Consider the following 15,715-nt stretch of genomic DNA (forward strand, 5'->3'; position numbering starts at 1 on the left):
TGTTTAAAGAGAGTCCGCTGGAGATTATCAATGTGTACTGCATCTCTCCACTCTTAATTCCTGTCCACGCCTGCGCCGGTGCCGTCCGCGGCTGCGCAGGTTGTGGTCAAGCGACAGGAGGCTGCTGTTGAGGGGAGATCTCACCGCAGGGGGCGGCCGCTAACGCGGCTGCGGTAGTGGTGGGGGACCCCCCCCCCCCTGGTGGTGGCTGCTGTTACGGATGTGATAGCTTCGACTGGGTGGCCTGTGGCGGCTCCACGAACCTTGGAGCGCCGCGCCACTGCTGTGTCTGACCTGGTGCATGAGGCAGGTGGTGATGTTTCACAGGGTGTGTGTATTAATGATTTACAGAAAAGTGAGGAAAGTGTTTTGGGTGAGGCAGGTGAAAGTAAAGTGGGTGAATTTTTTTTTAAGGAAATAGATAAAAAGAGCAAAGAGCAAAGAGCAAACGGAGACAGGTGAAGTCAGTAAAACACAGATTGGAGAGGCAGGTGAAGTACAGAATAATGGTACAGTGTTTTTTAAGATGGGTTGTTTGTGTAACGGAAGACTGCTTGCTATTTTACAGGAAGCGATTCTATTGGCTCTGCTGTTGTACAACTAACACAAGGAAAGTATAAATTAGATGACATGGGGCGATCAGGTCGAGGAGGCAGAGATGGAGGAGGAAGTGACAATATTAGAGGTAAAACAAAAGGCTGCTTCAAAAGAGGAGACAAAAAAATAATGCTTTAAGTGGAAGCTATTTTTACAAAAGGTTAATGATGTTTTAAATGGCTGTGCCTCGGAGGATTGTTTATTCTAGCAAGGGGATTTTAACTGCACAGAAAATGCATCTTTAGATCACAATCACGCATCCAGCGTCCCAGAATGCTCTAAGGCAGCTGATCCACTCCCATGGCCTGGTGGATGTATGGAGAAGAATGCACACATATGATCGACAGTATACATGGTCTCACCACCGAGATGATAGGATTTCCTTAGCCAGGTTGGATCGTATTTATTGTTTTAAACATCATTGTAATATTTTTAAACTGTGCAGCATCATTCCGGCTGGTTTTACAGATCATGCTTTGCTTTTATGTAATGTTTTTTATTAGAAACATAAAGCCAAAAAGTGCGTATTGGCATTTTAACTCAGTTTTAACTTTTGAAAAAAATATGTAGACAGGTCCTTATGTATTTCTGGAGTATTTTTAGACAGAGGAAGTGTGATTTTAGCAGTCTTAGGCAGTGGTGGTGTCATGTCTCGTCAAATTTGTTGAGTTGTTCATGTTGTCTTGTCACTTCCTGTTTTATTTTGTTCCTACCTCTTGTTTCTCAACCCAGATCCCTTTACTTCCTGTCCTGGTGTGATGTCCCTCCATCGTCAACGTCTCCCTCGCCCCTGATTGTTTTCACCTGTTCCCACTCACCTCTTGTATAAATTGTCCTGTCTCCCCTTGTCGTGTGTCCGTTCGTCTGACCATATCCTTGTAGTTGCATGTCCATGTACAGTGTTCCAAGTATCAGTGTGTTTTTTCAGACAACTCTGTTAATCCTCCTAGTGAGCGCTTTGATTTAATATTCTGTTTTACGGAAGTAAAGTATTGTTTTTTCACACTTTTCCCTTTGTGTCCGGAGTCGTGCGTATGAGTCTTCCTTCCCTGTGTCTGAGGCGTAACAGGTGGGACCATGGTAAGACTGAAATAAAAATGCTCTGTCAACAGCACACCCTCAATGTCACACAAGACATCGTCAGATCTATGAAAGACCTGGAGGGTGATATAGTGGAACTAGAAAGAATTAGTGAGTCGAAAGGAGATCGAGGATATATTGAAATCCTCAAAATTAAGAAAATGGCTCTAGCCGACCTGCTAGACGTCAAAGTACAGGGTGCACTGGTCCGGTCCCGGTTTCAAAACGCCACCGAGATGGATGCTCCCTCTAGCTTCTTCTTCGGCCTGGAGAAAAAGAACGGACAGAAGAGGGTAATCCACTCACTGCTCTCAGACACAGGGAAAGAAATAACGGAACCAAGCCAGATAAGAAGGCGAGCTGTGAGCTTTTACTTCTCCCTATACTCACTCGAGTACAATTTTAGTTATGTGACTCACTACCTCAGGTCTCCGAGGAGACCAACTCACAGCTCGAGGGGCCGTTGAGTATGTGGGAGTTACAGGCCGCCCTGCAGGGTATGCAGGGACGGCGAGCTCCCGGTATCGACGGCCTCACAGTTGAGTTTTTTAAGGAATTCTGGGACAACAGGTGTCCTATATGTTTTTAACGACAGTCTGGCCTCTGGTTCCATGCCGATGCCCTGCCGTAAGGCAGTAATAACACTTCTGCCTAAGAAAGGAAACCTGCAGGACATCGGTAACTGGCGTCCTGTGTCTTTGCTGTGTGTGGATTACAAGCTTCTGTCCAAGGCGCTGGCCACCATGCTGGGGAGGGCTATGGAGCAGGTCTCCCAGTTCTTCCCCAGAGTCTCACCTGGAGAACAGACGGATTTAAATATCTTGGTGTGTTTTTAGGTAAAGAAAATATTGTCCAGAAGAACTGGGAGAACGTCACTGAAAAGATTAAGGGAAAGCTTTCCAAGTGGAAATGGCTGCTCCCTCAGATGTCTTTTAAAGGTAGGGTTAACCTTGTGGCATCCCAGCTGTGGCACCGTCTGACCTGTGTAGACCCTCCCTGAGGCCTGTTAGCCAAAATGCAGAAGCAAATGGTGGATTTTGGAATGGTCTACACTGGGTGCCACAAGGTGTGCTGTTTTTATCCAGAGAGGAGGGGGGACAGGTCCAAGACCCTGTCCCTGCAGCAGCTGGTGGATGCAGTGAGGCCGGCGCTGAATGATCCTTGATCCAACTCACCACCAGATGGTGATCAGTTGAAAGCTCCTCCCCTCTCTTCACCCGAGTGTCCAAAACATGCGGCTTCAGATCAGATAATACGATCACAAAATCGATTATTGACCTTTGACCTAGGGTGCTCTGGTACCACGTACACTTCTGAGCATCCTTATGTTCGAACATGGTGTTTGTTATGGCCATTCCATGACTAGCACAGAAGTCCAACAACAACACAAGCGGAACAAACGACCGTTCCTCCCAATTACACCTCTCCAGGTGTCTCCATCCTTCTCCACGTGTGCGTTGAAGTCTCCCAGCAGAACTACGGAGTCCCCTACTGGAGCTCCATACAGGACTCCATTCAGGGTCTCCAAGAAGGCCGAATACTCCGAACTGCTGTTCGGTGCATAAGCACAAACAACAGTTAGAGTTTTCCCCCCCATAACCCGCAGACGTAGGGGAGGCGATCCTCTCGTCCACCGGAGTTAACTCCAACATAGCGCTGCTCAGCCGGGGACTTGTGAGTATCCCCACACCCGCCCGATGCCTCACACCTTGGGTAACTCTAGAGAAGAATAGAGTCCAACCCCTATCAAGGAGTACAGTTCCAGAACCAAGACTGTGCGTAGAGGTAAGCCCCACCAGATTAAACTGGTAGCGCTCCACCTCCCGCACTAGTTCCGGCTCCTTCCCCCACAGAGAGATGACGTTCCACGTCCCCAGAGCCAGCTTCTGCTGCCCGAGTCTGGTCCATCGAGGTCCCTGACCATAACTGCCACCCATGTGACAGCGAACCCGACCCCAGCCTTTTTTCCCATGAGTGGTGGGCTCACAGGATGGATGGATGGGAGGCACCACGTAGCTTCTTCGGGCTGTGCCCGGCCGGGCTCCGTGGCAAACCCGGCCACCAGGCGCTCGCTGTCAGGCCCTCCCTCTGGGCCTGACAACAACAACAACAAATACAACAACACAAATAAAACAGACATGCACGTGTTCATAGATCCTGCTTTGAATTACTTCATTTTTATTCTGGTTTTTTTCAATTTCTCATTTCCCATTATAATTTTGCTTTGTTTATCGTATTTAACGAGTTCAACGTACAGTTTGACAGTTGTATTACTTTTTAGTATACTATATAGTATATAGTATAAGTTTGAGAGTCGTAATATTCCTTAAATTCACATAAAATTCCAGTGAAATTGCATTTTGCATTTATGTATGTAACATTTACCATATAATCAATATGTTTTCAATTAATTCAATGTTATATTTATAATGTTCAAAATGTGTAATGACATTTTTTCACTCAATTTTGATATTATGATTAGTTGTACACAATTTGTTAATCGTTCATTAAAGTCCTAAAAGTAACTGAAAGTATACAATGGTAAATACATTTGTTGAAGATGTTTTTAATATAACAGTGAGTTGGCTTCTGACCGCTCATTATCCGGGCATCTGATTGGTTGTCACATTGCATCACATGACGGAAGAATCCAGGAAGTATTTTGGTTACCAAAGGCGGAAGCGTATATTTTACTGAACCTGAAAGTGTTTTTAGGAGAAAACCTTGTTAACGAGGAGCAACACGGTTGTAACTAACTATTCACAGGGCGGAGTGGATATTGTTTTTCGTTGTTGGTAAGAACGCTCACGTGTTATTTGTTTCCTTTGAGTAATTTTTCGAGGTTAGCAATGCTAACTGAGCTTTAGCCTCATAGCTAACTCCCAGTTGGTTTTGTTTTTATCTGGTCATTCGGTCAAAGTTAGGATCAGCAGGTTATTCAGTTTGTTTGGAGGTTGTTATCGTTGTGTTGTGAATTAAAATAAGTATTTATGATCTATTATCTAGACTTTGTTTATCAGCATGTGATGTTGACTCCAAAATATGGCGATGCAATATAATTCCAGCTGTGTGTGTGTCAAGTCAGTTATATGATTAACTGTTAAACCTTTCTTAGGTTTCTCACCTTTCACACACAGTTTCTCCAATGATCTAAATCATTATTAATAACGTTAATACTGTCAGGTGGGTATGTGACTGGTGACAACTACACTGTGCTGAAAACATTTTAGTTCTAATTGTTACTTATTGTTTTAAAATGTTTGCACAGCATTTCTATATTAATTAAATTAAAACCTTCATATGTAGTACTATGTGACAATACGTTACTACATGTAGCCTACATCTTGCCCGATTATTAAAATATTTATTACAGACCGTTTTTATCAAAGTACTTATTTCAGTTTTGTTAGCTGTTAAAGTGGAAGATAATCCAACATAACTTAATTAAAAATTACATTTTTAAAAGAAAAGAAAACCCCAAGATTATTAGCTGTTTTTTTCTATTTCTATAATGAAATAAAAATGAATGGGGCTGCAACTAACAATTTATTTCAACATCAATTATTCTGCAGATTCTTTTTTTGATAAATGAATATTGAACAATGCCATTTGCTTTCAAAATGACATCTTCAGACTTCTTTTTTTTAATCGAACATCAGTGCAAAACCCCCCAAATTTACAGTTAACCTATTTTCAGTTTCATTTGTTACACTATAAAGCAGAAAATCCTCACATTCAAGAAGCTGGAAATAGGTATTGTTTTTAATTTCTTAAAAAAAAAATGAGTTGAATCGGTTGACAATTTATTTTCTTCCTTGACAATCAGTCTGACAAAAAAATAAAATTATATTTTTTATATATATATATATATATATATATATATATATATATATATATATATATATATATATACAGTTTAAACATACTTTCACATATACTGTAAATATTTACATTATGTTCACTTTGCTAAGTACAATATAACAGAACATATTTCTAATATATTTATTATAGGTACAAGTATTTATAATATATATAAATTATAAGTACAAGGAATGGTTGAAATTCATAGATATAACTATTCCTATGATCTGCCACGTAAATAAAACCTCTGTCACTTCATCATTTTGTGTAGGTGTTCTCATAAGTCAACTGATTCTCCACTGATTTTCCGTGTTTTTATTTCTCAAGGTAGACCGGGTCACTCATCCGCTGCATATCCGATCCGGTCCTCCCACCGAGTTTTGGCTTCTGACCTCGCTCACCATCAGTGCCTGTGCGTCCAGACTCAGCTTTCATCTTTACCCCTCGTTAACCTGTAGTTTCAGTCCATCTCATCCATAACAGCCTCTGTCTCTGTCAATGGCTGGGCGCGGTGGAGGACCCACCAGGCCAAATGGTGCCACAGCAGCAAACAAAATCTGCCAATTCAAACTGGTGCTGCTGGGGGAGTCAGCGGTGGGCAAGTCCAGCTTAGTGCTGCGCTTTGTCAAAGGCCAGTTTCATGATTTCCAGGAGAGTACCATTGGAGGTAAGAGATGAAAACATTTCTGCACTTTTGAAGGAGTGGATTTTATTCAAAAGGGGCTTTGGGTGTCTCCAGTAGGAAGATTGTGTTGTGTGTACGTAAGTGATGAATATTGTTTGAAATGAATGCAATACAATATCTCAGAAATGTAAACATAGTATGAAGACATTTTAATTTCTGGAAATAACCCGACATTTTAAAATGTTAACACCAGCATCTGTTCAAGAACTTTGCCATAATGCATGTAAGTAAAATGTATATTTACATCAGGAACTATTTTATCAAATACTAAAAGAGTCTAGGCTTTAATTACTACTCTAGACTTTAATATTGAAAAGAAAATTGTACAAAATTTAAGAAATCTCCAATTGTAATCTTGATAAATGGCTTTGCAGCAAATAGTTGAACAAGTGGCTTGTGTGGAAAAAGTTCTCTTAACTTAAAGGCTCTCCTACTAGCTTATTTTGGAGCTTTCAACCACATGTGGACTTTCGAGTTGGCATTATATTGTCACAGTTTCTAATGTCAAGATTGAACTCGGATGCTTAGAAGAAGTGGCATGTTTCATTGAATAATCTGAATCAAATTCCACAGTAATTATTTTGGGGTATGAGTGTGTGTGTGAGAGCCTTTAAGCACTTACATGCTGCATGGGGTGGAAAGGTCATTCCACTGATCTCCATTGTCCCGCTCTGCTCAGCCGCCTTCCTCACTCAGACCGTCTGTCTGGACGACACCACTGTGAAGTTTGAGATCTGGGACACGGCAGGTCAAGAGCGCTACCACAGCCTGGCTCCAATGTACTACAGAGGCGCTCAGGCGGCCATCGTGGTCTACGACATCACCAACACAGTAGGTTTCTTCTGCAGGGAAACAATCGGGAACAGAATCAGTCGGTAGCAACATGATGAACATGAATGAGTTGTTACTTGAGCAGTTTGTGTCGGTACTTTTAGTTTTACTTTACTTTTATGTTCTTGAGGGCTGCAACTAACGATTATTTTCATTATTGATTAATCTGCCGAATATTTTCTTGATGAATCGTTCGGTTTATAAAATGAAAAATATCCATATTCAAGAGGCTGAAAACAGCATTTTCTGTCATTTTTGCATCGTTAAAACTCTTAAAGACTCTTGTTACCAAAAGTGACAATAAAAAAAACTGCTAATTGTGAATTTTAGAATATCTTATGGAGGTGTACTGGGTTCTTTTGGAGGCAGTGTTAGGGAGTAGAGCAACACACTAATTTTATTATATTACATTTAGTCTAAAATGATCATTGTTCCACCAAGCTTAAATATAGTTGTCATGTGTGAATATATAGAGCAGTACTAATAAAATTTGTTGCTCAATTAGGATACTTTTGTACGAGCGAAGAACTGGGTGAAGGAGCTGCAGAGACAAGCCAGTCCCAACATAGTGATCGCTCTGGCTGGAAACAAGGCAGACATCGCAAACAAGCGAGCTGTAGACCTTCAGGTATGACGATGTGCAGCAAAAGGATTTCAGATATTCAAAGCCTTATCCTGAATTTATAATATCATAAAATTGTATTAAACTTGCCAGTGCCGTAAATGTTAAATTGTATCCTCAATATCTAAATGATGTTCTTTAGGAGGCACAAACGTACGCTGAGGACAACAGTCTACTCTTCATGGAGACCTCAGCAAAGACTGCCATGAACGTCAATGAAATTTTTATGGCTATTGGTAAGTTGAATTACACACACATTTCAAAACAAGACAACTGACACAGCTTTCCTGACAGTACTTGAATTGAATAGGTACTGGTTTGATGGTTTGACTTCTAAAAAAGACAGCTGATAAACAATCAAATCAATGTGAAGCCTAGCAGGTGTCGTTAGGGAAGAAGTGTGTACTTGACCGAATGAGTTGTGCGCACAAATGAACAACAATATTGTTTGACGTTAATGTTTAAACATGGTAAAGCTCTGTCAACTAGAGATGGCTCGGTACACTTTTTCATGTCCGATACCGCAACTTCTTTTTTCCCCGATATCCAATCAAGTGATTTTGGCCAGTATTGGATTGGTGCATCCTTACTGTCAAGGATAACATAAAAAGCTGACATATTTCCAGATTGCTTCGTCCAAACACAAAAGAAAATACTTTAAACCCAGGTGGTGAACAACATTAATGTGAAATAAATTCAGCATTTGTATTTTTTCCCCAGACGTTTCAATGAATAGATTAGTGTAACCTTTGTTGTTTATGTTGTAACTTAAATGAGCTTTATTCAAACATGTGTGATCCTGTCCCTGCAGCAAAGAAGCTACCGAAGAGCGATCCTCAGGGTGGAGCTGGACAAGGGGGGCGGACCAGGACAGGAGTGGATCTACAAGAAGCTGCTCCTCAGAGCCGTAGCAGCCAGTGCTGCGGCGGTGGCGGCGGCAATTAGCAAGTACAAAACAATGAACTTAGTGAGCGAGCCCTGAACATCGTTTTAAGGACAGCACGTAGCTAAAAATCCCAGAGAGGCAAGAGAGGGCAGAGCCACTCGCCACCCCTGCACTTAACCTGAGATTACAGATGAGATTATCTGGATCCTCTTTGATTAAAGGAACATCATTTTTTTTTTTTTTAAAGAATCATAAGCTAGAGGGAATTACCAAGATCCCTCACTACTTCTCTGTCTTTCCCCCGTGTTTCTATCTACCTCCCTGTTCATCTTCAGCCTCTGTCTCAGTTTATTGAATTCTGTCTTAAATGATTTAGTTTTTTCGAAGGGTGATGGTGAGGTTGTTTGCCATTTTCCCCGTTTGTTTGTGTGTGTGTGTGTGCGTGTGCGTGTGTGTGTGTGTGTGTCTATGTTATGTATGTGTATGTATATAGTACATACACATACATGTATATTGGCAGTTTACTTTTCTACTCTTGTCGTTTCCCTATTGATCATGATTATTAAAGATACAAATTCCCAACTACTAATGCGGAAATTTCAAACGACAGAGCAATTAATCTTAAAGTTTTCTGACTTATTGCAATTAAGAGAACAGCATTGTGTTCTCGTTAGGGACCTCGACATGACACAGTTATAAGGAAAGCTCCAGACTTTGCTTATTGAAACAGTTTGTGATTTAATAGGCTACACATCGGAAGATGTTTCTGAACTGTACAACAAATGCAGTTGTTTGCATTCATTGTGTATGGATACCTGTAACACCAGAGAGTTGTTAGCCTTTTTTAAAAGAAATGTGAAAATACCTTGTAAAATTAAAAACGGTAATAAATAACATGCAAGATTCATTTTGTTTTGACTTGTTTGGCGGTGGTATGGCATTGGAGTATGATTATATGCATGTATGTTTTATGTGCAGGAGGGTTCGAACCACTCTGGCCTGGTTTGGTGTAAGAAGCAGTGCAGCTTTCCTAAACAGGATTTTAGATTTAGCCCAAATACAAGACATTGTTTGTTCTTTTCTGGAAATGACATGGGGAAAAAGCAGGAACTAGGAGATTATGCACGTGTCAGTCTTTCATACACATGTATAAATGCATGTGCACAGAATATTTTTCATTTAAAGACGCAGTCTTCAGGAAAACTTTCAGTTCTCTATCTTCACTTCCAGGATATGTATCCGTTTATAAACTTCCTCATATACAGTTGTAGCACATTTTTACACATACTCACCCTGAAACCCACATGCATACATATCTATGTACTTCTACTTCAATCTGTCAGCAATGTTTGTGTTTTATTTTCTTATATATGCCCATCCCACAGTCAATATATACATTAGAACCAATGGAGCATTTCTGCTTTTCACATCAATGGGTTATACATTTTATCAGTTTATTCCAAATTTAGAATAAGTCAACGTTCATTTTAAATATTTCCAAAATCCATACCAATCCTCCAACATTGGTGGTATTGTATTTAGCTGCTTTCTAGTGATTGATCTTTTTGCTTGCTGATAAAAGGGCCTGCAGCAGCTTTGTATCCCTCCTCAGTTTCAAAAATAAAACGTGACCCAGGTAAAGTGTCTCCAAGTTCTCTGTTTTGGGACGGTCCCAAAATATATGGAAATGACAAGCTACTATAATAACATCTATTGTTTTGCTAAATACATGAGAGTTATGAGTCCTTAATCCAGTTACTAACAAATGACTGAATACACTTGATCAGTAAGTGCCTGAAATAATCAAGACACAGCAGAAACAGCTTAAGTAAACATTTCCCACCACTAGATGACAGCATCACACTTGAATCTAGACTCACTTGCCACAAACGAGTCCTTTTGAATGCCTGTGTGGCCACTCTTTTACATGTGGCAATATTTCCTAATACAAGTAAGTAAACACATTAAATTGATATAAACTTAAATGGCAAATACGTGTTTGACACATTCAACATTCATGCAAAAATGTAAATTTGATTGCTTGAAGGAATCTAGCACACAGTCGTGTTTGCATCATAGTTTGCATTTGTATGCATATTTATCTGTGTGTATGTGTGAAAGTGGACTGTATATAGACTGATCATGCAAAAGGCCATTACTGACTAAGTGAGAATGAAAAAGTTGTCTTTCAGAGGTTTGGCACAGCAGTGGTGTGCTTCATTTGTGCTCACCTGATTATTCTACAGCCCGTTTCTCTGTACACTTTGCTGTGATGAACAGTGCCCTTTTAATAGAGGGCTGAAGCTTTGAGCTTTTAAGTCTATTAGCTAAGAAACTGTAGAATATATTAAAGGCAAAGCAGGTGTTCTGAGTCTGTTAAGGTATTAGAAATGTATTTGTTGCAGCAGTATTATATAGTGAAATGTCCGTGAACATAAACTCACTCTTGTAAGTTTATTAGATGCAGCTAGCTAAAACTAATGCAGTAGAGTGCAATACATCCTCCATGTATGAAGGTTATCATGTTCAGTTATTGTTGAAACTGTTTTAAAGATGTGTTGGAGGCTGTAGTTTGTGCTGCTTGTATTGCATAATATAAATACATTTGTGTGTATGTATGTAAAACATGGTAGTAGGAGTCCTAAGCTGTGATAGTGTAATGTTTCGTATAATAAAGTCATGGTTCAGACTTTCTTGGTTTGCTATGACCAGAAGCTAATGTTATCGGCTAATGTTAGATACGCTTAGCAAAATAAATTCAGATAGTTTGACAGTATGTCCACTGACTTACATCTTCCTTGAGCTACAGTTACACTATGTTTTTAGCATTTCTTTTTGTTATTTTCACGATCTTGTAAGTGCCACTTGCGGCCACAACTAACAAATCCAGACAAGTATAAGGTTTATTTTGAATTTTAACTTCATGAGAGGACTTATTCATGTTTTACCAAGAGACAAAATATACTAATGAAGAAATATGTTTGCTTTTAGAGATTTAAAGGTGCAGCAGATTAAAGTGTGTTCTGCTGTTCTGAGCCTCCATGTAAACATGTAAAAATTGAATTACAACCATATATAGATTTATAGATATATAGACAGCGTTAACTGTCTTTTAGGCCCTGCTATTGTTGTTTTGATACCCCAAACCTAATATTACATCCACTTTTAAAGCCATTTGAACACACACACACACACACACACACACACACACACACACACACACACACACACACACACACACACAGAGGCACACTCTCGCCTCAGAGACAGGCGGCGTCTCTGCCAAAAGCAGGCGGCCGCTCTGTTCACAGTAAATGATTTCTCATTTGTTGAGCTGTCAATCACGATGTGTTCTGTCAGAAAAGAAACTCATTTCATACTTGGCCTCTGAGAATCATAATGGTGTGAGAGCTGGACTGAAATTGACTGCGCTTGGAGAGGAGGAGATTTGAAGAATAAAGGAAATGTGCCCTGAAAATAAATGCAACCTTTTACGCATTCACATTATTTATTGTTTATTTTTTTATTCGTGCAAGAAACAACACAGGTACAATGGCCAAAACGTAGCTTTAGCATGGCGCAGTTGTAATAACAATAAGGATTTTCAGATTAGCTTTAGCACTGTGATGTAATGTGTTTTTGCTTGAGTAACCAATGGTCCAATTTTATAGCAGTTCAAAAAGACAGAAAAACAGTCAGCCTCGGCCAAATGCTCGTACTGATGGATTCCTTCTATCTGCCTGGACAGAAAGAAATGTCATTAAATACCAAGGGCACGGGGACACGGTATCTGGATTGCATTCTGTAGTTTGCGATTTCCGCTGATAGCGATAGTATGTGTGATGTGGTACAATAATTGTCTCTTATCTAAAATGAAACATCTAACTGTGTTGCCACCGGGTAGGATGTTCGTGAGGAAGGAACCAGAATAAAGCACAATAAAAAGCCGTTGAATGATTCGGGATTCTTTTTAAACATCTTGTATTGTGTTGAATTGTATTTGCCCATGCTCTGTTTTACTAAACATTCACGCTTGATTACACGTTGATTACTTCGATTCAAGGAAAAAAACACGTAGCTTGTTCAGTGGCATACTGAAGACATCACCTGTTACTGATACAGTCAAATATTAAAGGAATAATTCAATTTATTTTGGAAAAACACCTATTCGCTTCCTTCAAGGGAGTGTCAAAGTCCACGTGGATCGATGGGTCAATCAAACACAAGACTTACACTCAGGAGACTGGAGTTTGTGCCTTATGTGAAACCAAATGTCAACATGTCCTCCAGTATGTTACAAACCATGATATTTTCCTTCACTAAAATCAAAACTTGCATCTTGTTTGGTAGTTATATTCTCATCATTGTATCCACAATTCATGCCGTATATGTTGTATTTTTACATCAAAATTTAACTTTTTTGTATTTTCATGTATTTTTACTAGAAATGTTATTTAATTTTAAGTGATGAAACAGAAAAACAAACCATCAATGGGTTAAAGAAAAAGATAATAAACTTTTTCTTTCTAGAAAAAGTATGAAGAAATGTAGTAAAAACATAACAAATAGTTAGTTGACAGTAATTTAGTAATTAGTAATCTAGTAATTAATTTGTCACATTGAGCAGAAAGGATACATTTATCCGTCTAGCCTGTGTACAGTCGATAATGTTATGTAAATTCAATCAAGACCAAGCAATCACATATGTCGTCTGAGATATAAAAGCTAAAAATGCTGCATGCCGCTGCAGTGCACCAGTAACTGTACGTCACATTGAGTCAGAAGTTGATTATCGTGGTCACGCTCAGATACTCTTTACTGCGGCGGGTTACGCAGTACGAATCTGTGAACAGCCATCATTATCTGCCTCCAGCTTTCACAATGGTGCTATTCCTCTCTTCCACATTCTCACTCCATCTTTTTTTTTTTAAATGAAGCACTCGCATCCCTCAAAGAGCCGTCTTAATCAAACTTTGAAGTCAGAAAACGTTGCCATAGTAACCAGGTTAAACTGAAATTTGTGGCGGGTTTGTTGCTAATTCTGGGACCAGAGGAATAAAAATGTCCTTTAATGAAAGCACTCAAGATAATGATGGAGCCGAGCGTTGGTATTAACTTTGATACCTGATTGGACTCGATCTCCATGGAAATATCTGAACCAAACACACGAGATAAATCCACTTTTATTGTGAAGCAACATTTTCAAAGATAACAAAACATAGTGTTGCCAAGGATCTTCTCTAGATATATATGTAATATATAAATATAAAATATAAATAAATAATAAAATAAAATAGAATAAAATATAGACTATAAATAAATACATGAAAACAATAATAATTATAATAATTAAATTAATTAAAAATATAATCGTAATAATTGTAATAATAAAACTAGAGCTGCAACAATCGATAATATTGGGTAACTTTTGATAATCGATTAATCGTTAAAGTTGTTTTTCATGCAAAAATGGCAGAAGATTCTGTTTTAAATATCATATTAGGGTGAATATCTTTGGGTTTTGGACTGACAAAAGTGTTTGGATTTTATAGTCCAGCCTTAACAACAGGAGACTGATTCTGCTATTGTGGGAGCATCCCGCTTCAGCTAGCTTTGTCTGCGTATGTATTGTTTTCTTTTGTATCCACAAACACAAGCAGAGACCACTTGATGAAAAGCTGTGATATCTTACACCGTTGTCTCTGCTTATATGTGCACACAAGCACGTGTGAACCTTTTATTTTTAGGATGGCTGCCTTGTGGCGAAGGTCAAGCAGGGTGCGAAAGGACTTCAGTGAGAAGGACATAGCTCAAACTCCAAGTATGTTTCCACCGAACATCTATCATCGTCCGGCTGACAGCTGACCCAGACACACACCACCAGGTCGGCCGGCCACAGCAAATTCCAGAATGTGCCTGTGTCACTGTACTCCCAAATTCATCTTCAGGCATCTGATTTTGAACATAGCCCAACAATGTTAATGAGAGGCTCTATAGTGGGGTGGGATTGGGGAGTGATGGCTGCTGATAGCACACACACAGGACACAAAGGTGGAGGGGTTTGACGTGAGTGATACAACATTTTCCTTTGACCCCTCAGCCAATTAATCTTACTCTAAGTGGCTCTTAGTAGGTTTTAATAGATTTATGGATATGCATTAGCATTGTTTCAAGGCTTTAAAAATGCCAGTAGGTGTTTTACAAACACATTAAGTGAGTCTATGCAAAACTGCACTTTCACTGGACAACATGAGCAAATAATAAAACAGCTAGAGGTTTTCTTTATATTTTAGTAAAGGCCAACAAAAGCAGGCGACATTTTAAAGGGGTGTTCCACTGATTTTACACATAAACACCAGTTTATCATAGGGATTATTACAAATCAGTCTGTTGTATATTGTCGTCTGTGGCTCTGGAGGGAAAGAGAAAATAACCCCGATGATGGCCTTAGAGAATACACATCCTACCACACATCGTATTTTACCAACTGGAGTTGCAGTTGCAATCCAGTTGCATTATGGTTGCATTTGACTGATATATTTTTTAAATCTATCTCTTTCAGGTCAACCAATTTTTGTGGTAGTGCAATACTAAATCACTGGAGTAAGCCTTTAACATCTGCTCTGCTTTAAGTAGAGCCTAAAGGCAGATTGGTTGATATTAGTTTATCGTATAGACATTTTGGTATTGGGGTATGAATTGGCTTTATTGCAGTAAATAAATGGGTATTTAATATACTGAATATTTCAAAGGTAGTTTATAAGTAGCAGCATTAAGAGAGCACTGACAAGTTAATGTCCCACTCAGTACATTGTGTGGTCACACATTTAAGGTATCTTTATAAAAAATCTTTGAGTTGTGTTAATGTTTTTGGAATAGTCAAATATCAATATGGGCCTAAAAAACAGTATGTCAGACTCTACTACTTGATGTCTCATGTTGTTATCTTATAGTCTACTGAGCAGCAATGTTAAGTGAACAAAAACACGTAATGCATATTTATTTTGACTATAAAACATTTATTTTTGCTTTAACAAGTTAGTCATGTTAGTTTAAGCAAATCTGGTCTTTTTTTTACATTTCACATTTGGTATTGTTGCTTCCTCTGTTTTCTTACACCGACTGATTTCATTTGTCTTCTCCCTCTCCCTCA

At 39.2% G+C, this 15,715-nt stretch overlaps 1 protein-coding gene across 2 annotated transcripts; it reads left to right on the forward strand.

The window, feature by feature from the left end:
* Positions 1–4,295: 4,295 nt before the first annotated feature.
* On the forward strand, positions 4,296–9,469 carry LOC115024996 (ras-related protein Rab-5C-like). 2 transcript variants are annotated; one of them, XM_029456951.1, is made up of 6 exons: positions 4,296–4,472; positions 5,866–6,205; positions 6,903–7,054; positions 7,560–7,682; positions 7,819–7,912; positions 8,488–9,469. In XM_029456951.1, exons 2-6 carry the CDS (start codon positions 6,037–6,039, stop codon positions 8,619–8,621), a joined length of 672 nt encoding a protein of 223 aa, XP_029312811.1. In that variant the 5' UTR covers positions 4,296–4,472; positions 5,866–6,036; the 3' UTR covers positions 8,622–9,469. The 2 variants fall into 2 exon arrangements, with proteins under 2 accessions (XP_029312811.1, XP_029312812.1); XM_029456952.1 differs by having other exon boundaries at positions 5,870–6,205.
* The last annotated feature ends 6,246 nt before the right edge of the window (positions 9,470–15,715 follow it).

The sequence above is a fragment of the Cottoperca gobio genome, chromosome 19 (assembly GCF_900634415.1).
Source record: "Cottoperca gobio chromosome 19, fCotGob3.1, whole genome shotgun sequence".
Classification (NCBI taxonomy): domain Eukaryota; kingdom Metazoa; phylum Chordata; class Actinopteri; order Perciformes; family Bovichtidae; genus Cottoperca; species Cottoperca gobio.